This window comes from Garra rufa, chromosome 2 (assembly GCF_049309525.1).
Source record: "Garra rufa chromosome 2, GarRuf1.0, whole genome shotgun sequence".
In the NCBI taxonomy this organism is placed as follows: Eukaryota; Metazoa; Chordata; class Actinopteri; order Cypriniformes; family Cyprinidae; genus Garra; species Garra rufa.
This window is the reverse complement of record NC_133362.1, coordinates 18,505,145-18,526,671: the sequence shown is the minus strand read 5'-3', so window position 1 is coordinate 18,526,671 and position 21,527 is coordinate 18,505,145. Positions and strand designations below refer to the sequence as shown.

The 21,527-nt window shown below is 35.6% G+C and overlaps 4 protein-coding genes across 4 annotated transcripts in view; 1 reads left to right on the top strand and 3 right to left on the bottom strand.

The window, feature by feature from the left end:
- Positions 1-2,793, bottom strand: part of zfyve26 (zinc finger, FYVE domain containing 26) — a 29,800-nt gene extending 27,007 nt beyond the window's left edge. The window contains exons 1-3 of the mRNA XM_073834930.1: positions 2,541-2,793; positions 2,255-2,330; positions 1,264-1,344 (exon numbers count right to left, since the gene is read on the bottom strand). Of these exons, the coding sequence (XP_073691031.1) occupies positions 1,264-1,344; positions 2,255-2,330; positions 2,541-2,731 (348 nt within the window). The 5' untranslated portion in view covers positions 2,732-2,793. The remainder of the gene's footprint in view (positions 1-1,263; positions 1,345-2,254; positions 2,331-2,540) is intronic.
- Positions 2,794-5,802: 3,009 nt separating this feature from the next.
- Positions 5,803-10,152, top strand: LOC141326219 (galectin-related protein B). The gene is made up of 4 exons (XM_073834940.1): positions 5,803-5,938; positions 6,303-6,391; positions 8,412-8,601; positions 8,685-10,152. The coding sequence occupies exons 1-4, from the start codon at positions 5,912-5,914 to the stop codon at positions 8,826-8,828; spliced, it is 450 nt and encodes a 149-aa protein (XP_073691041.1). The 5' UTR covers positions 5,803-5,911; the 3' UTR covers positions 8,829-10,152.
- A 1,111-nt stretch (positions 10,153-11,263) lies between these two features.
- plek2 (pleckstrin 2) lies at positions 11,264-16,150 on the bottom strand. The gene is made up of 9 exons (XM_073834929.1): positions 16,066-16,150; positions 15,815-15,979; positions 14,893-15,083; positions 14,716-14,807; positions 13,147-13,334; positions 12,961-13,062; positions 12,794-12,877; positions 12,594-12,672; positions 11,264-12,371 (listed from the first exon to the last, which is right to left on the bottom strand). The coding sequence occupies exons 1-9, from the start codon at positions 16,120-16,122 to the stop codon at positions 12,244-12,246; spliced, it is 1,086 nt and encodes a 361-aa protein (XP_073691030.1). The 5' UTR covers positions 16,123-16,150; the 3' UTR covers positions 11,264-12,243.
- Positions 16,151-19,246: 3,096 nt separating this feature from the next.
- Positions 19,247-21,527, bottom strand: part of LOC141326207 (tandem C2 domains nuclear protein) — a 12,262-nt gene continuing 9,981 nt past the window's right edge. Inside the window, exons 10-11 of the mRNA XM_073834928.1 lie at positions 21,233-21,432; positions 19,247-20,343 (exon numbers count right to left, since the gene is read on the bottom strand). Coding sequence (XP_073691029.1) covers positions 20,233-20,343; positions 21,233-21,432 — 311 coding nt within the window. The 3' untranslated portion in view covers positions 19,247-20,232. The remainder of the gene's footprint in view (positions 20,344-21,232; positions 21,433-21,527) is intronic.

Here is a 21,527-nt window from a genome sequence, read left to right as displayed (position 1 = left end):
ACTATTTAGAGTCCCAGCCTCAGAGGAGACAAGAGAGCAGTGGATTTATTGATTTATTTACTGTATATTACGCTGCTGCCACACAGATCTAATATAAACATGCAATTTCTTTCCCAGCTGTGCACCTTCACAAACATAACAGACTGTTTTTGTAACTCCTGTGTGTTTTTAACATAAACTTGTCTGTATGTGGCAGTTTAAGCGCAATAAGACATGAAAGAGAACTTAGTTTAGTACTCGCATGCCGTGTGACAGCCACTTATTGTGCGCCTGCTTCGGATGTGGTTTAAAACGCATGATTTCAGCACGACAGACATGATAATCAAAACTAAACAGATGTTTCTTAGCAGAGTATCTGAGCTATGAGCTGTGAAGGCACAGTCCTGTTCTGGAAGAGGGGGCGGAGAGCAGCAGCTCATTTGCATTTAAAGAGAAAATGCATGAAATGCATGAAAACAGCGTGTTTCTGCTTCCACTCAAAATAGGCATTTTCAAAATGAAATAAGATCTGTAGGGTATTTTGAGTTGAAACTTCAGAGACACATTCTGGGGATACCGGAGACTTATATTACAGAAAAAAGGGCATAATAAGTCTCCTTAAAACACCAATTGCATTCATCGTTTCTTCCTTATTTTGACATATATCTGAGTTAAACGACTTCTAAAAATGAGTAAAAAAAAAAAAAAAAAAAAACGTAAGACGGCACTTGATTTTCACTTTTAGCGTATAAATCTCACTTACATTATTGACAACAGACCTTTTGGACCTTTTTTGTATGCAAAATTCTGATGAACATTTGCTATTGTGACAGCACAGTGTTTGTTCTGTTATTTTCAATTTGGCAATTGTGAGATCATTGCCTCATAAATTAGACCAAAGAACTAGTGGTTGATTTGGGTCATGGATTAAAGCTCTTCACTAAAGGATTTTACTGCTTATAGAGATAATAAATTTGGGGGAAAAAAACAAGTGTATATTGCAAAATTATTACTTCTTAGCATGGAAAGTGGATGCAATATTTCTTGGAAATGAAAAAAAGAAAAGAGTACAAAAAGACAAAGTTACTATACTGTATGTCTTGCTCAACTGTGCACACGTGCACAACAGCAACTGATAGAGTTGAACCTTATCAGAGTTCAAAGGAAATAATCAAAGGTTTGTGAACAAAAAGCCATAAAGTTGTTACAACAGTGTCAGGACTATCTTACTTTACACTCTACATGCATTTGGAGGCAGCATACATTAGTTGGAATTCATCATACCTTAAGTACAGACAGGGGCACATCTTCAAGTTCCTCTAGAAGCAACATGAACTCCAGTTCTCTCTTCACAGACCTGCTCACCTGCAGAGAAAGGAAACCATACTCTGCATCAGGAAAAATAGGTTCTGATGACAGGGATGAATGCTCAATGCTTGAAGCATCCATGAGAAATTACAGTTGAAGTCAAAATATTACATACACCATGCAGAATCTGCAAAATGTTAATTATTTTATCAAAATAAGAGGAATCATACAAAATGCATGTTATTTTTTTATTTAGTACTGTCTTGAATAAGATTAGTACTGACCTGAATAAGATATTTCACATAAAAGACGTTTACATATAGTCCATAAGAGAAAATAATAGTTGAATTTACATACACTTGATTCTTAATACTGTGCTGTTACCTAAATGATCCACAGCTGTTTTAGTGATAATTGTTCATGAGTCCCTTGTTTGTCCTGAACAGGTAAATTGCCTAAGTTAATTTGCATACGAGCCCCTTAGTTGTCCTCAGTGTGGAAAGACGGGTCTCAAAATTATACAGTCATTGTTGTAAAGGGTTTAGATACACAAAAATGCTGAAAAAACAAAGAATTTGTGGGACCTGAAGGATTTTTTAAAAAACAGCGGGCAGTTTAACTGTTCAGGACAAACAAAGGATTCATGAACAACAATCACTAAACATAAAAAAACACAGCTGTGGATCATTCGGGTAACAACATAGTATTAAGAATCAAGTGTATGACTTTAAATGGGGTCATTTTTATAAATTCAACTATTATCTATTACTATTATCTCTTGTGGACTATATGTAAACATCTTGACAAACATATGTGAAATATCTTATTCAGGTCAGTACTAAATGAAAAATAAACATGCATTTTGTATGATCACTCTTATTTTGGTAAAATAATCAACTTTTTGCAGATTCTGCAAGGTGTATGTAAACTTTTGATTTCAACTGTATATCGAGCGGAAAACACACACCTTTATTTTAGTCTGCTTTTCCAGAACTTGAAGCCAATACCAGGCCAGTCTGTGAGGACTGCCCACTGTTTCCCACCTGGGTATAAGAAAAAGAAAAACAGACATGTGAAATTAAATGAAATAAGTGCCTCTTATACAACCTAAACCATATTAGTAAGTTAACCACAGTTTCCGTCAAGAGTTAATATAACTATTGTAACCACCAACAAGAAAGAGGAAAATAGATTTGTTTACATTATTGTTCTCAACATTGGTTCTGTTGTTTATTCCTCTCGGGGTCACTCACCTGAGCGGGTATGGGTGGGTAACGATGGCTTTAACGATGTCATGCGGGCTATGGAGATCATCTTTGCGCCTATCACCGAGCTGACCCACGCAGGCTGCCGCAAGCTCCCACTCACCGCGCTTCAAACACCGAGTGAAGAAGCCGAAGAGCTCGCGTCTGGAGGTCTCTTCTTCACGTCCAAATGGATGCATGATAGATAGTCCGCTTTGATTCAGCAGTCTTTTGAGGTCCACGGAAAGATTACTGGCCTCAGATGATATTACGTATTCCACATCTGACAGATACAGGACAGAAAATGAAAGAAAAAATCATTAGCGTTTTTGTAACAGTATGTCAACAGCGATATCAAATCAAATTCAGAATATATGCACAGTTTTTTGATAGAGGTCTACAAAAGCATTCATTTCGAATAAAGTGATAACGACAAGATATAATAATAAACAAATCCAAAGCTGACAAAACTGTACAGAATTCATGTGAGAAGATCAGAATCGGTTAATAAAGTTAAAAGCTATTCTAAAGCAGAAAAAGTTATGGAAGTGATAGCTGTTATTAACGACCTCCATAAGGTGTTTACATTGCGATCAGTGTGATTTGAACTTTGGTTAAAGTGAAATAATGACAGCAAAACAACAGACACTGTCCACATGAAATAGTTTGGAGGATGGCAAATTGACTACACTATCAAAATACTGTACGTCGCTTTATGCTGATGTACAAGAATAAATAAGTAATTAAATCAGCACTTACGATTTTGGTTTGTCCTTTATATCTCAGACCAGAGAACAGCGCGTTCAAATGCGCTTGGCATCAGCTGTATGTGGCCATGAGAGAGCCGAGTCATGTGACTCGATCAGCTGATCGAGGACCTGTCAGTTCAAGGGTCAAAACAATAGAAATGAAATAGGGGTAAGAATGGCAATTGCGATGAAACTGTGTATCACAGTGGGCTGGGCTTCTAATTAATTAGCAATTCTCATTTTTGGTGACAATTAAATTGCTAGCCATTACTCAGGTGTAAGTAAATTTACTGCGATTGCTGACGTAGTCAAGTGATACCCGATACTTTTCTCAGCGCTGGATGGATGAGCCAATCATTGTCGTTTGTGATAAATGATTTTAAAAGCCATATTATTGACATTCCTATAGTTGATTATAACCTAAATTTAGGTACTAATCCTTCAGATTGACAGATTAAAAATTACATTTTATTAAAATTAATCAAGTTGAAAAAAAACGCCTAAGATTTGAATGCGAGTCAAAAGGGGATTTTACCTTTTTGCTCGACTATAAGCGACCCCTGGAGGAAGACACTTATTAGATTATCTTTTGTGTAACGATTGCCTCTCAGTGGTCCAAATATGTCAATCTCTCTCGCAGTATTATATAGGCCATTCTAATAGAATTGGTCCAAACTGCTGTCCCACAACCAAAAAACACATTTAAGTATTCAAATCTTAGATGTTTACTAAGATCCTTCTATTATCTATTGAAACCCACAATGATATTTAAAATATTAAGCTTAATGTGTTCAAAATCATAATTTATTGGGTGCTTTCAATTGGGAGGTGGCTGTCCCGAACCCTAAGTCCTACATTTCTAAATTTCAACTTATAAAAACAATATTTAATTTAATTTTCCATTTTATTTTATTTCACTGTTGTTTTTAAAAATATCTTTTTTATTTTATTTTTTTAAAGTAAAGTTAAAAAAAATATTTATTTCATATTTTCTTTGTAAATCATGACACTTAATGTAAAAAAAAAAAAAATGTGTCCAAAAGTCTGAAGAATCTGTGTGTCACTACCAAACACCTTTTTTTCTGCAGGTAAGCACACTTTTTCAGAGTTTTTCCATAACATTTCGCTGGCTAACCATGTGCTGATCAGCATCTTTGAAAATATAATAATAATAATAATAATGGGTTTATCCCATAAAATTGTCACGACTGAAACATGTCATCGTTGTTTTGGTATATAGTGACACAAGGAAACACATAGTCCTCATATTTGAGTGAAATAAACAAAATATTTTTTTTTTGTATTTTAGTAGTGTTTTAGTTTGCAAGTTAAAATATATATTCAAACTAATGAATCCTTAAGTTTGAAATCGGTATGATACACTTTTTCCCTTTTATAAAGAAAATTTTAATTTAAAATACAACAAATCTCATAAATTAGACTTGAAATATTGTTAAAAATGTAATTGTTATTGTTTTACCTCTATAAAAATTTATATTTACAAAGTAGATGTAAGCAAAATCTTAAAAAATAGGTCTATATAACCCTTAATTAAATTATTATTACTGTGTTGCAGTAGTGACAAATTTGGGGAAAGGACAAATATGCCAAAACTTTATGAAAATACAATATGAGACTTCACATATACTAGAAATGTGTACATTGGATATTATACAGTTTGCATACATACAGATTTTGTGGAAAAAGACACTTTTTCCCCCCAAGACATTCAATTCTGACTTTGGATTAATTTTGTACAATGGCTCATATATGCAGTTATTTTTTTTATATTTTTGGTTAATGGTTGTTGTGACCTATAATCTTAGGGATTTATTGTAAAATTATTTATATTTTTTTGATAGTTAGTGACTTGGCTCAACACAGATGCGGTTGTATTGATGCCACAATTGTTAGTAGCTATTTGACAAGAAAGTTCTTTCCGTTTTAACTGAGAATCTGTACCGAAAGCCAGAATGAAACATGCTTACATGCTATTCTGGTGTATACAAGCAACCTTGACATTGACACTGGGAAACTTGATAATAATTTGAAGCTAAAAAAGCCTTGGAAACTCTCTCCGGGTGGTAAAAACATATTGCAGAAACAAAGAGCAGGACTGGTTAGATGGGAAAGTAAAACAATACACCTGCTGGTACTTGGGAGCTAATTATGTCTCTTGAGTATATTGTCCATGTTTGTGATTCCACTATTATATAAGCTTATTCCCAAGTGAATTAGTGTTTATCATGGTATAACTTCCGCCTTTAATGTATAAGAATAAACACAGTAATTATTCGAATAAAACTTATCTGGTTTTAGCCTTCATAATTTGTAGGCTAGTGTATTTCTGGCATCGCGAGACTTTGTAAATGTTCTCATATTAAGCAGAGATTCATTCATTCATTCATTCATTCATTTTTAAATATGCTGAAGTCACCACTGTATTTTTGTCATCATCAGTCCCTGCCTGTGATGGTTACTATGGAAACGGAATGGCGCGAGGCGGGGTGCGTCGATTCAACGCCGGTCTCGCGCACTGCGATGATCAATTCTGTGCATGACAGCTATTGTCCTCGCGCCTGAAACGCAACACCTGCACGACTAAACTAAAGCCGTTAGCGAGTGGAAAGCATGACAGATAAAGGGAACATCCGAAACGTAAGTAGCCTATGATGACTATGATTTTATAGTTTATTATCCGCCACTGAGACTGATTGAGTGTGTTGGCACAGTGACGTACCCACTGGGCTCGTATATTTGACTCTACACTGATAAATATATTTCATATTGCTTATATGAGACTGCTACATTTATAAAGGATACGACTCGGTAGCCTAATTTGCATATTAAAACTATAAACTGTGAAAAGAATGAATGGACTGAGAACCTTTTCTTATCCTTCTTGTCGCGCAGGCAGCGATGGGTTTAAGATATCGTGATTATTTTAAGTCAGTACATTAATAATTCGTATTTTGCCTGGCAATAGCATTAGATGTTTGACCGTAAAATACTATCCCTGCAGGAGGAGGAGTATGTTGGGGAGATCAAAGGGGGTCTACGGCCGACCATGAGGCTGGTAGTGATGGGTATTGTTCACAAGCGGCCCAAAAGGTTCGTATCAGACACACCTGTCTGTGCTTTCGCCAGTACTTGCGTTCATTTGTCACATCCGCACATCCTGAATGACTTGGTTCATTGAGATTGAGACGCGCCTTCACTGCGGTAACACAATGAGCCAGTTGTATCGGGGATTAAACCGTTTTAACGTCTCCAGTTCACACAGGAGCTAAAAGAAAACATGGATGCCAACAGAGAACACATAGAACCCATTTTAAATGCATGTGGAAAAGCACCCATCTGACTGCACTTTATATTTATCTGCACTTTATTCCATAAAGAAGCTTACCTTAAACATCTATGAAACCTTTCAAATGCAGAAAATGTTCTTTAAAGTCGAAAAAGACTCTAGCCTATAGATTTTTAAAATGTTCTTTAAAATGGTTCTTTTAAGAAGTGTTCACTGAAAGGTTCTTTGGGGAACCAAAAATGGTTCTTCTATGGCATCACTGCAAAAATACCCTTTTGAAACCTTTATTTTTAAGAGTGTAGTGTAAATAGCTTATATTGTATACCGTTCAAAAGTCTGGGAACATTAAGATTTGCAGTGTTTTTTTTTTAAAGAAGTTTTATATGCTTATCAAGGCTGTGTTTATTTAATAAAAAATTTGGGAAAAAATATTATTACAATGTAAATTAACATTTTTCTATTTTAATATACATTAAAATGTAATTTATTCCTGTGATCAAAGCTCAATTTATAGCATTATTACGCCAGTATTCAGTGTCACATGGTCCTTCAGAAATCATTCTAATATGCTGATTTATTATTAGTGCTGGAAACAGAAGTGCTGTTTTATATATATATATATATATATATACAGTAAAAAATATTTGGCAGCACAATTATTGCCAACAGGTAATTCTAATAATAAATCAGCATATTAGAATGATTTCACTGGAGTAATGGCTGCTGAGCTTCAGCTTTGCACCATAGATTAAATTATATTTAAAAAAATATTAAAATAGAAACCATTATTTTATATTGTACTACCATTTCTTAATATTACTGTTTTTCCTGTATTTTTGTTCAAATAAATGGAGCCCTGATGAGCATAAGAGACTTCTTTAAAGACACTGCAAGTCTTACTGATCACAAACTTCTGAATGGAAGTGTATACCACACAATTTAGCCACATTCACAGAAAACAGTGGTAACTAAAAAAACACCTAAATCAACTGGTTTTATTCAAGTCAGAAATATTAACATCACTGAAACAACCTGTATACATTAATTAATACCGAATGTGTTAAATCAGTGTTATAAGGTAGACGTGCTGGACGGACGAGACGAGAAACAATATTACAATAAACACTATCTTTTAATATATACTTAGAATAACAGGCAGGAACAAGCAGGAACATCCACACACGAACACATTCAACGATTAAAGACCGACATTGAACTCAAGAACCAAACAGACTTATAAAGACAGACTAATTACTAAACACAGGTGACGGTGATGACACAGATGATGGGGCTAAACCAAAATGACACAGATCAACAGGGGGAGACAATGGGCGAAACCAAAGACATAAACAGACAGAACTGTGACAATCAGGTTAAAATTGCAGGTTACCACTTTACAGTGTATACTGATAACAAAAATAACAAGTAACTAACTTTTTAAAAATAAAATCTAAACAAATGTGATGTTTGGGGAAGGAATTCTTTTCAGGGATTGCAAATTAAAAATATTTATACTTTTTACTTCTAAAAACATAGTTTTTGTTAAACATTTCACATTTGTTTTTGATGCACTAAATGTGGTTTTCCAGCTGTTGTTGTCCACTTCTGTTTTGCCAGTGTGGGAAAAAGTCAATTCCCATGAAGTTTTAAAAACAGATTGGACAATTCTGGCCATATTTGGCATCTAAGGGTTAGCCAGAAACTGCTGGCTCATAATGTGATTTGATCTGGAGCGTCACAGATCAAAAAGCAGAACTCACATTCCATGAAATGATGTTTGTTTTAAAACTGATGTTAAAAATCTTTTTCTGCTTGTCTTTTTAGTATGGTAGTGTTAGTGGCATGCCAGTCTAAAGGAGAGGGGGAAGAGGAAATCCAGGGCGATGTGGGTCTGGAGTTGAAGGTGAACTTTTCAGAAAAGGCTGTACTTCGTAACGCTCGTCTGTCGGGACAGTGGGGCGCTTCAGAAACTGCCCTGTCTTTCTTTCCCTTTGCTCCTGGAGAGCCGTTTAAGGTAAAGGAGAGTTTGATGCAGCTAATAAAGCTCATAAGTTTCTATCACAATAATGTTGTTTCTATCTTGTGTCTCTCTCTCAGATGGAGATTGTGTGCGAGCACCAGCAGTTCCGGATTCTGGTGGATGGCCAGCCGTTGTGTGGTTTCACTCACAGACTGACTCAGCTCGCATCTCTCACTGCTCTTCGAGTCCATGGAGACTTACAGCTCACCAAAGTGGCTTGAGCAAGTGAAGAACTGTCTGCCACAGACAATTCCTAGAAGCAACTTAGCTGAGGTTTTAGAATCCTGAGCGTACTGTACACAATTGTCTTAAAGTTACAGAACTCCCTTCATTCATTTAAAACATCTAGAATTTATTTTAGTTGGGTCTGTGTTTGTTTTGGTAGACTATTTGGCCATTTTGTATCGTTTCTCTTCAGTGATTTTTATTTGTACAAATATTGGCAAATGAGGCTGTTCATTTTAAAATGGTTTTGGACACATTTGTGACCCTGGACCACAAAACCATCATAAGTAGCACAGTTATATTTGTAGCAGTAGCCAACAATATGGTTCAAAATTCTAGATTTTTCGATTTTCTCAATATTTAAATTTTTTTGCACCCTCAGATTCCAGATTTTCAAATAGTTGTATCTCAGCCAAATACTGTCCTATCCTAACAAACATCAATGGAAAGCTTATTTATTTAGCTTTTAGATGATGTATAAATTTTAAAAATGATCGTTATGACTCGTTTTGTGGTCCAGGGTCACATCTGTAGGAGAACATTTCTGAAGGAGCTGTGTTACCTCATGCGCAACCAGGTTTTACCAATCCAGATAGCATAAAAATGAAATTAACAATGATTTGCCATAAACTAGCTTAGAAGATTTCTTTTGTATAGTTTTTTTTTTATATTACATATATTACCTACTTTTTGTTTGCTTTTGATTTGATAGTTTGGCTCTTTGAAACAGAAGCAAAAGTGCCTTCATTTGTTCCATTAGATGCACTTATACAGTAGAGGACTTGTGCTTGTAGCTGTAGTTCAAATTCATTTGCATTTACTCATTTGGCAGATGCTTTTATCCAAAGCGACTTACATTGCCTTCAAGATATACATTTGATCGGTTTCTGCATTCCCTGAGAATCAAACTCATAATCTCGGTAACGATAGTGACATTCTCTACAGTTTAAACTACAGAAATGTTTTTTTTTTTTAGTTAAATCATTTCAACAGAACAAAATAATTCAGAATCATAACAGAATCATTTTTGTTTATCCTTTGTTCATTTGAATGTACCACAGAACAGTTTTGATGGCATTAGGAACCTGAGGATTCATAACTGACACCCGAATGTTCACTTTAAAATGCAATTCCCTGCGATTGTATTGGTTTGCAAAAAGAAGGACTCAAAGTCCATCTGAAGCCTGTACTTGGTGCTGTCAATCTACACACTTAATGCTGCAAATGAAGCATGTATTAAATAGCAAAGTTTACTTGAATGTCTTTTAACATCTAATAATTGCAATATGTACTTTAAACAGTAAACTTTTCTTAAAGAAATTTTAAAGAAGATCTGATTATTTAAAGTTATATTATGTAATGTGTGTATGTGTGTGCACTCTTATGTCTTACAAGTCAAGACTTGGTTTTAGGGATCTGATTATAATTGGGTAAAGGTTAGATTTAGGGTTTGGGTGAGGCACTTATTTCTGATGGGAAGTGTTAGGGTAAGGAGCTAGAGATTACACTGTGTCAATGTATGTCCTCACGAAGATAGCTGTATGGAGCTGTGTGTGTGTGTGTGTGTGTGTGTGTGTGTGTGTGTGTACCTGGTATTCATTACGTTATGGGGACCAAATGTCCCCACAAGGATAGTAATACCGGTAGATTTTGACCTTGTGGGGACATTTCTTAGGTCCCCATGAGGAAACGGGCTTATAAATCATGCACAATGAGTTTTTTTGATGAAGTAAAAGTGTGCACAATCTCCTGTGAGGGCTAGGTTTAGGTGTAGGATAGGTGTAGGGCCATAGAAAGTACGGTTTGTACAGTATGAAAACCATTACGCCTATGGAATGTCCCCATAAAACATGTAAACCCAACATGTGTGTGTGTGTGTGTGTGTGTGTGTGTGTGTGTGTACCTGGTATTCATCACGTTGTGGGGACCAAATGTCCCCACAAGGATAGGAATACCAGTAAATTTTGACCTTGTGGGGACATTTCTCAGGTCCCCATGAGGAAACAGGCTTATAAATCATGCACAATGAGTTTTTTTGAGGAAGTAAAAGTGTGCACAATCTCCTGTGAGGGCTAGGTTTAGGTGTAGGGCGATAGAAAGTACGGTTTGTACAGTATAAAAACCATTACGCCTATGGAATGTCCCCATAAAACATGTAAACCCAACATGTGTGTGTGTGTGTGTGTGTGTGTGTGTGTGTGTGTGTGTGTGTGTGTGTAAAAGTGTGTATTCGTGCATGTTTGAAAGAGAAAACAAGAAATACACTCATGCACACAGTGTGTTTTTTAACCATAGCAACAAACCAATAGATTTGCGCAAGACATGAAGTCAGTTCTGTTACCTGATAAAACAGAAGACAGGTAGAAACATGCTAATGGTCCATAACAAAACTGCAGGTATGCATGTCAAAGATATGATTGCCAGATGACAATTACTCAAATATAACTTTTATTTAAAATAATAAGAAGAAAATAAAGTTCACAATGATCATCATTTATGCTTTCAAAGTACATTCACAGAATGTATAAGCTTTACCACATGTATATTATATCAAACATAAGATACAGGCTTTATCAGTGAAATGTAATTTTTATATGGAAATATGTGACCCTGGTCCACAAAATCAGTCATAGCTTTTTATGCCAAAAATATTTAGGGTATTAAGTAAAGATCATGTTCCATGAAGATATTTTGTAAATTTCCTACTGTTAATATATCAAAACTTAATTTTTGATTAGTAATATGCATTGCTAAGAACTTTATTTGGACAACTTTAAAGGCGATTTTCTCAATATACAGATTTTCTTTGCACCCTCAGATTCCAGATATTCAAATAGTTGTATCTTAATTAAAAAAAAAATGATCCTTATGATTGCTTTTATGGTCCAGGGTCACATATTCTATATGCTTACTTAAATGAGGTCTCATGCTGGCTCCAAGTGTATTACCTATTTCATTAATATTAATATTAATAATATTAATAATTAACGTATTATTAATATTATAATCTACTCTCCAAACAGGATTAACGTCGGTTGACTTGAACTTGGAAAATGGTCTTTCCGTAATTGAAACAACATACCTTCTAATGTTTATTCATTTTTTTATGCTGTAAAGAGAAAGAGATGGTCGGTTAACATGCCATTTGAACCGAGGAGCTACAACGATCTGCCACGACACATTAAAGAGCCATAAAATGTTTTTTTTTTTTTTTTTGAATTTCTTAAAAATGACCAAATTTGAACGCTGAGACTTTGTTCAATACCGTAACCTGTTCTGTCTTGTCTTGTCTTTCGACACATTGTTAGTTTTCTTTGCTCCTCTGTATTTTTCACTGCGTGAGAACATGATGTGTGGCATGAGATCGGATCAAAGAGTAACGAAGGGGGGCGGGTCTTTGCGAAGGGTCAATTAAGTCAGTTGTCTAATAGATTGGATCCATTCCATTCTTTCTTCGTGTGTTGGAGCCTGGATGTAATAGTGTGTGTCTGCCTGAGTGATGATTTTAAAGAGGTTCCCCTGGACTTTACCTTTAACACCTGAGGATTACAGAAAAGTGACCATTAGCTTCTGTTTACAGTGTTTATCTGTAAATATTACTGCTACTATGACAACAAGACCCAAATCATTGCTGTGTTTTTGGTCTGTGGCAAAGTCTTCAAAGTCTTGATTCATATCTGGAATTGCTTTGTAAATATTCATTGTGAAACAAGTAGTCATCAGACTTCAGACACTTCTAAAGAGGTGTAAGTCTGACTCACCTGACGGTATGCCGTTATCATTCAGAGCAGACACCAGACAGCCGCGCAGAGATATACTGCCAACCGGAGTGATGTCATCCTGAGAAAGGTGGCCATCAAGAAGTAGACAAGTCAGCGCAAAACTAAACATCACATGATTTCTTTAACATATAGCATAAAATGTTCTTATACAGTCTGTAAGTTCAAGTTAGTGTTCTCACCTTGCTAGGGTCATAATAGTGCAGGAAAGTAGGCTCTGCCCTCAGAACAAACAATCTCACCTTCCAGTTCTTCACCTTGTGTCCCTGACACACAGTAAAAAAGTAGCACAGATAAGCACTTTCCAGTTCTTCTAAAAACTTTATAAAAATTATAGTGGAGTGCTCACCTGTTTGAGCAGGTAACCTCTCTTTACTACTTTTCCACTGAGTTCCACCGCAGACCGAGACTTCTCTGCTTTCACACTGCCTCGCTTCTGAAAGCTTTGGGACTGTTTGGGAAATCATAGCCATTAGACATAATTACAGTAGATTGAGTATTGAATAAAACAACACGAAAGAGACTTGAATCTTACAAAGCAATAGAGTACAGTGGAGTCATCGAGGAATTGTTCTCCAAGAGCTGCATTACGGAGAGCGTCTGTGCTCCTGATCCCGATGGGCCGCAGGGAGGCCTCGTCCAGCAGTGCAGAGGCTAATGTTACTGCCTCCACACGGGTCAGAGCCAGCTTATTAAACACAAGCCAGTCCACCACTGCTGAGCCTATACACACATACAAACAAAAACAGTGAGTTTCGATGTTCAAAATGACTAGAGCTGATATATAAATCGCATTGCTTGTCTGTGTTCGCAAGTTTCAGACATGCTGTCAGGCTGTATGCTGTATCATTGAATTTTACAAAGTTTACATAGTTAAACCATTAGGTGGTGACAAGTCACTGTCTTTAGTGAATGATAAACTGAAACCTCAACAGACTGATTCAAATACCATTGAAATAAATAAATAAAAAAGGTTATTGTGACTTTTTATCTTGCAATTCTGACTTTTTCTCTCAGTTAAGATATAAACTTGCAATTACAAGTTATAAAGTTAGAATTGCGACATATAAACTCACAATTCAGACTTTTTTTTCAGAATTGAGATATGAACTCGCAATTTTAAATCAGAACTGCGTGATACAAACTGGCAAATCAGAATTGATTTTTCTCCTAAATGGCGCGTTATAAATTTCCAATTTTATCTCACAATTCTGACTTAAAAACTCCCAATTGTGTGTCAGGATTGTGAGATATAAACACGCAATTCTGATCATTTTGCTCAAAAAAACTATTTTTTTCTTGCAATTCTGACTTTTTTTCTCAGAATTGAAATATAAACACCCAATTGCAAGTTATAAAGTCATTGACAGTTTATCTTACAATTCTGACTTTATTTACTCAGAACTGAGATATAAACTGGAAAAGTCCAATTTTGAGGGGGGGGGGGGGGTATGACTGATGAAAAAGACTAATGTTCTCAGAATTGCAAGTTTATATCTGACAATTCTGACAATCTGACTTAATAACTCAGAATTGCCTGTTATAAAATCAGAATTGTAAGACATAAACTCACAATTCTGAGAAAAGTTATGTCTTGAAATTCTGACTTTATAATTTGCGAGTTTATATCACAATTCTGAGATTTGTGAGTTTATATCATGCAATTCTGACTTCAAAACTCACAATTGGAAGTTTATATCTCACAATTCTGAGTAATAAAGTCAGAATTGTGACTTTGTATCATGCAATTCTGAGAAAAAAGTCAGAATTGTGAGTTTGTATCATGCAATTCTGAGAAAAAAAGTCATTATTGTGAGATAAAAAGTCACAATTACCTTTTTTTTCAGTGCAGGAAACAGAATTCCATATTTTACAGTATTTTGATCAACTAAATCCAGACTTTCAAAATCTTAACCCCAAACTTTTGAACAGGAGTGTATAAAATTTTTATCATGAGAGAATGTAATGTCTTTAATAATACATAATACATTCATGCCTTACTTTATTAGATCAGTGTGTGTGTGTGTGTGTGTGTGTGTGTGTGTGTGTGTGTGTGTGTGTGTGTGTGTGTGTGTGTGTGTGTGTGTGTTTTTAAGTATCTGACCTGAGAAACAATTGGTGTAGGAGCTGCCCTGCTCAACATGACTGCAAAGCCGGATACCAGTGTGCACATCATACATGGAGTCCACCACCTGACTGATAAACAGACACACAATTAGATATGGAGTCACAAACACAATGCAATTATATCCATATATTAACAAACCACACACATAGCTACCTGAGGTTGACATTGTGAAGCTGGAGTGATGTGGAACCCTTAATTTGTGATTGGGAGGGGGTCTGTACATCATCTGGTTGGAGTTTTTGTACCACTTTACCAATCGCTGCAGCCCATTCGTCACGTTCCTCTCTCGTGCAAGCCTCCAGAAAGTGCTCCTCTGAAGTGCTGGTCTGTAGCTTCATCACCAACTGCAGGGTGTAAAATGTGGTTACTATAACAAAAGCCTTCAGTCAAAGCAGTAAACAAACATTTTAAGTTGTTGACGATAAGCGCAGCACTGTCTTTTGTATGAAAAAAAGATAAATGAAACTGGCACAAACATGCCACAGTGAACTCCATGACTCCAGGTTTGATTACAGCTGTTGCACAAGGAATACAAATCAAAGACATTGCAAAGATTTACCGGGGGAAATAAAATTTGTTCCTGACATGCTAGTGCATGTGAACATTGCAAGACAAAATAATGAAAGGCTAATTCATATGAAGCATAACCCAAGGCTGTGAAAACTCAAATCACTTACTAAGACACTCCCAATGTTGGGTTTTGTGTTCAGGGTGTGATGTAAACTAAACCACTGATAAGCCACTTCTCAACACTTTCTGTTTGAAGACTGTGGAAATAACCAACTGACCTTACATTATATGACCATTTATAAAGTGTACACGATAAATCAAATTAAAGTCATTAACATGTATCAGGTTTATAATTACATTTGTTATATGTACATCTATAGCCTGCCTAATAAACGGAATGCTACATTATTTTTTTGTTCGTCGATGTAACCAGCGTACCGTTGCTATGGTTACCTCCTCAGTCTAGCTTTACTTTTATCTTCACGATTGTTTTGCGCATTCTGAGTAATAACTTGTAATGTAGTTTTTGTAATTACAGAAATATATCAAATAAAGCTTCACTTACCGGTCTGTTCTCGTACTCCAGGTAAGGACATGTGATTTTGCAGCCACTCAACGGTATTGTCCCTCGATGGCAGGAATCCCGTTTGCCGCCCTCATATTTGTAATACAGAAGTCTGTCCGATTTCAGTACAAACCAGCGAACTTTCCAGTTTTGAACCACATGACCCTAAAATGAACATCGTATGTTAATAAAACAATAACAATAATTACGTAATATGGTAGTGTTGCTATGGATAAATTAGAAGTTCTCACCCTTTTCACCAAAAAACCCTCTTTGAGGGCGCCGTTATTTTCAGACTCAGTGCCCATGTTAACTTACAACTGTAGTCTAACTGTGGTCTCAATAGTCAATAAGCAGGTAAGCACTTCAAAAGGTGTTATATAGCTGCTGCGGAATTCCTTGGAATGTGCGTCATTGCGCGCCCCTCCTTTTGGCGGCCCCCGGGCTTTAGGGCACACAGTCAATCAGCGCTGAGCAAGAACAATTTTGCTTGGGCGTGAATTTGATAAGAAAAAAAAATAGTGTTTAAATCAATACCTAAATAATCAGAACTCGTATAAAAAGGTTTATGTAAAGTCCGATTGATTCAAATTAAAATTCTATTCTTTTAAATTATTACAATGAACCCATCTCTCTGTTGGGAAATTCCTGTAGGGGGCTGCATTTATGAGTCACCCAGACTCAGACAGATTGAGTCACTGATCCAGTTCAGGTGAGATCAAAGACTATAGATTCAGCAATTCAGTGACCGGATGTTTGTTGCTATAGCAGTGCAGCTCAGCCATGAAAATAACATTTTGAAAGTTATGTATAAATTTTGTTTCCTTGGTCAAATCTGTAAACAACTACAATACCCTAACAGTACAAGAACACACATTAACAAGGCTGTTACTGGTTACATTAATGTTTGCTGTTTAGATCAAATTCAGACAATTAGAAATGTTATGAATTGCAATTATTTTATTTTATTTTTTTTAGTCTACATATACAGAGGAGACCAAGATTAGATTTTTTCTCTTTTTTTCTATTTTATTTTTTTGTAATTGTAATTATAGCCTGTTATAGTAGAAAACATTCTACTCTACCAGTCAAGATTTTTTATCTTTTTTTTTTTTTAACATTTTCTCTTCTACTTAACAAGCCTGCATTTATTTTATTAAAATACAGCAAAAGCAGTAATACTGTTAAATATGTTTGCTGTTTAAAATAACTGCTTTCTATTTAAATATATTTAAAAAGTGGTCAGTCTTCAGTGTCACATAAGCCTTCAAAAATCATTATAATATGCTGATTTGTAGACCAAGAAACATTTATTATTATTCATAATATAATATAATATTATTATTATTATTATTATTATTATCATCATCATCAATATTTAAAACAGTTGACTACATTTTTCTTTCAGGATTCTTTAATGAATAAAAGATCCAAAAATAAACAAATAAAAAACATTTGTACTTGTACCATTATACATAATATAAAAAAATACAAATTAGAAAATAAATACTTTTATTTAGCAATGATGCTTTAAATTGATCAAAAGTGATAATAAGGAAGTTAATAATGTTACAAAATAATTATATTTCAGATAAATGCTGTTTTTCTGAACTTTCTATTCATCAAAGAAACCTGAAAAAAATGTACTCAACATAAAAATAATAAATGTTTTTTTTTTTTTTTGAGCAAATCAAAATACTAGAATGATTTCTTAAGGATCATGGGACTGGAGTAATAATGCTAAAAAAATCAGCTTTGAAATCACAGGAATAAATTACATTTTAAAATATATTCAAATAGAAATCAGTTATTTAAATAGTAAAATTATTTCACAATTTTACTATTTATTCTGTACTTTGAATCAAATAAATACAGGCTTGGTGAGCAGAAGAGACTTATTTAAAAAGAAAAAAAAATCTTACTGTTCAGAAACTTTTGACTAGTGTAAATGTTGCTGTTACTCTAAACAAGTCTGTAAACGTACTGTTAGGAAAAGTATTACAGACTAAAATTCTAAATCACACACAAATTATGACATACATTTGCCAACAGGCATGAATAGCTGTATTGAGACATTCTTACGCAATCTGTGTTTGGATCATATGCTCAGAAATTAGCAGCCATGTTCCTACATGAACTGCGTGAAGATGCTAAACTATGGCGGGAACACGACCAAACCGCAGTTACCAAAAACAAACGCTCTTTCAGTGCTCATGCACTTCTTCTGTAGTACACTAGATGGTGCTCTAACGCAGCAATTGAAATATTAGGGAACTGGCGACTCGAAACTGATTCTAATAAACATTAGCACGACTTTTTGTTTTGTGTCATTTGGGAGTAAAATGACTCCACTCCTTGACATATACAAGATATCAATTGACAATCCCCTGACTGCAGTTCATGTTTTATGTGGTTGTAAATCAGTTAGAAAGTTCGAAAACTTAGGTCAGGTTGGGGACAGTGTAGATTAGGGGCTTCAAATTCAGTTCCTGGAGGGCCGCAGCCCTGCAGAGTTTAGTTCCAACCCTGCTTTAACAGACATACAATGCAGCTTTCAAAAAAGCCTTAAGGACTTGATTAGCTGGACCAGGTGTGTTTAGATGGTGTGTAGGTGTTATATAATTCAGATAAGTAAATTCTCGGTTTGAAGACGTTTGTGATTTCAGATCCTGGAAACAAAGCTAAAATCCCGGACATGCTGATCCACTTTTAATTGAGACACACAGGACAGACAAAGGTACACAGCCACCCTGGTCACAGCTGTTTGTGTGTGTGTGTGTGTGTGTGTGTGTGTGTGTGTGTGTGTGTGAGAGAGAGAGAGAGAGAGAGAGAGAGAGAGAGAGAGACATTGAAAAAAAGCAATATCCTGCAATGTTAACTAATGGTTACTACATTTACTTTTTTCAATTGTTTAAAAAAATTGATTTGACATTTTTCAATTTTTATTGTCTTGTATATGGTCCATTTTTAGTATTTGATTGTATGGTTTCTATGGATATGACACAATACACAAATACTTTCACACACAAGGATCAGCTGTTTTCCTGGGATTTGCTGCAGCTGGGGGTGTGTCATCAGAAATAACCATTAACACTAAACAAACATCGATCCCGAAAGTCATGACGTGAATTAAAATCGCACCCGGATGTAGATGTACCTTTGACAGGCCTTTAAAAGAGCAGCACAATCAGAGGGGTTAAGTAACACAAACATTCAGTCCCACACAAACATCCTCTGGCTTTGGAGAATGGTGGTAATAAATTACCATATACTGTCATCAAGCTATAGTACAGTTGTCAAATCATATAAAACGTAAACGAACATGTCTTTTATGAACCTCATACCTCGTACGCTCACAAAAAATCCCATTAAAATTTAACACAACTGATTCTTTTACAAACAATGTTATCTTTTTTATTTCTGTAACGACAGGATGCCAGACTGGGATCAAACAATCTGTGTGTATGCATACAAAATACAGTCACATGAACAAAATATTAGGTTTTAAATAGCTCTTACATAATATCACATGTCCACTGAACTACAGCATTACTTAACACAATGTACTTAAACATGAATACAAAGAACACTTTTAGACAAGCTACTGTGACCCGTGCAGAAAGAAATTCGTAAAAATGACAAGGTCTAGAAAGTTAGGTCACCTTAAACTAAGAGTAGCACAGAGGATGCAGGGAAGTGAAATGTGCTAACAAAAGTCTCTTTGTTGCACTCTCTTCTGGCCTTTCCCTTTTTCTTGTGTTTGTGAAAGGAAATAGGGGACAATTTAAAGGATTGAATTCCACTGAGAGGAATGTAACCCAAACCCTTCTGAACTTCTAAAAATAAAAGCTTTTTAAATAGAATTCACCCTCCAACATCAACAGTTTTTACTATACTTGAAAACAGGTTTATTTTTATCCGAAAGTTAGCGAAAGTGCAATAATCATCTTCAAATTGCTCAGTAAATGCGGATATCTCTTTCTGCAGAGAAGCACTGAAGTTGCATGGAGAAAAATACTGAACATAATACTTTATTTATGAATTCTGTAATGTAATTAGCTAACTGTCTGCACGTTATTTGGCCATGCTGCTATACCAACAGTTGTAGAGCTATGTATAATACATTTTATTGCACATAATGTCTATGTATCCTGTTTTTGTGCTATCTGCTTTAGACAGTTGCATTTCTCAAAGTTACACCAGTGAAGAACAAAGTGTTATATCTACAAACAGCTGAATACATGATTAGCAACATAAATCAATTTAGACATGTAAATGAGAATTTCTACCGCAGCGTTATAAACAAACACTTTACCCTACAATAACCATATTTTAATTATTCAAAAGATGTTTTTTGGGGGGGAGTTGCATTTAAAATCCACTTAGCTAAAAAAAACTCTTTTCTTCATCCTCTCATTTCAGAGTCGACTAACGCTATGCCAAGACGTCACCACTTTTTCAGGATTAGCCATGGAATCCCTCCATTGTTCCACTGCCTCCGGAGAACTGCTGTCAAAACCCAAGAGGACCTGGAAATGAAGGAATACACATCTTTATGTATTCAGTCTTTACTGAAACTTATGCCTTAAAGACCCTATGAAATCAAATGAGAAGTTTTTTGGCTTTTAGTATAAATATGTTAGCTTTAAGGTCATCTATTAGCTAGTGTGTTTTAAAACAATGACAAAATTGAAATGAGCATTCAAAACGTACAGTCTCTTAACTTCCGCTATCATGAATCGACGATTTTAATGACCTGCACTTCAGCTTCTCATCAAACTTACCATCCAATTAAATGCTCTCTCGAGTCCAAAGCATCACGCCCCCTACACTATAAACCAACGCGAAAGCCGTGGCTGAAATTGGTCACTTGTTCACAGAATTTGTATTTTCTGTATGATGAATATACAAGGGATAGGGACCGATTCAGACAGTGTGAATATGCTTTCCACTGGGAAGGAAAAAGGCAAGTTTTGCGCTGTTTTACACGAACCGCTGCAGCACACAGACACTGCTCCGCTTTCGGAGACGCGACAACATGGCACAAACCATAAAACGTATCGGACCCATTTGAATTCTGCACAGAATGGTATATTTTTTAGCGATATGGGTGAGATTGTGGCTGTCAAATGCAGCTTTACCAAGCTCAATGGCTCTGGTCCAAGCTGTGATATAAACGAAACGCTATTGGCTATTTTAAAAAGGGGGCAGGACTGCTTGATATGTTCCACCCTGTCTTCCTGTTGCAGCTGAAATGACGTCAAAACATAGAATAACGCTGCGTGTTTCAAAGCACTTCAGTGGATCTTTAAAGTGATCAAAATTCCCAGTAAAGACATGTATAATGTTAAAAAAACTGAAAAAGTGTATCATGGTTTCTACAAAAATGTTGTGTGTTATATTTTGCTCCAAACTGACCTGCCCCAGCAGGTGTTTTCTTCGAACAGAGCTACGGCTGTAGAGTTTGACTGCCAGCTGCAGATTCTGGTCCTGATTGGTGACGGGCAAATGAAGCACTTCCTCCCATTGGATCTGCCTCCCTGATGATTTCATCACCTTTGTCTTCCTCTTCAGTAAGGCCTTACCCTCACTCAACAACTCAACCTTCACAAAGAAACCTAAAGAGAATGTGCATTTGCACAATTTGTTTTATCGACATTGTCATATTTGTCATATTCATTCTTCCACAACAGTTAAAGGCATAGTTCACCCA

Bases quoted from the DNA above. Each gene is read 5' to 3' on its own strand.
- plek2 (XM_073834929.1), bottom strand. From the start codon at position 16,122: ATGGGCACTGAGTCTGAAAATAACGGCGCCCTCAAAGAGGGTTTTTTG. The intron at 14,808-14,892 runs GTAGCTATGTGT...TCTGTTTATCAG, and splicing joins CTTCACAATGTCAACCTCAG to TCAGGTGGTGGACTCCATGT. The intron at 12,878-12,960 runs GTGAGCACTCCA...ACTGTGTGTCAG, and splicing joins GAGGTTACCTGCTCAAACAG to GGACACAAGGTGAAGAACTG.
- LOC141326219 (XM_073834940.1), top strand. From the start codon at position 5,912: ATGACAGATAAAGGGAACATCCGAAAC. The intron at 5,939-6,302 runs GTAAGTAGCCTA...CTATCCCTGCAG, and splicing joins ATAAAGGGAACATCCGAAAC to GAGGAGGAGTATGTTGGGGA. The intron at 8,602-8,684 runs GTAAAGGAGAGT...TCTCTCTCTCAG, and splicing joins CTCCTGGAGAGCCGTTTAAG to ATGGAGATTGTGTGCGAGCA.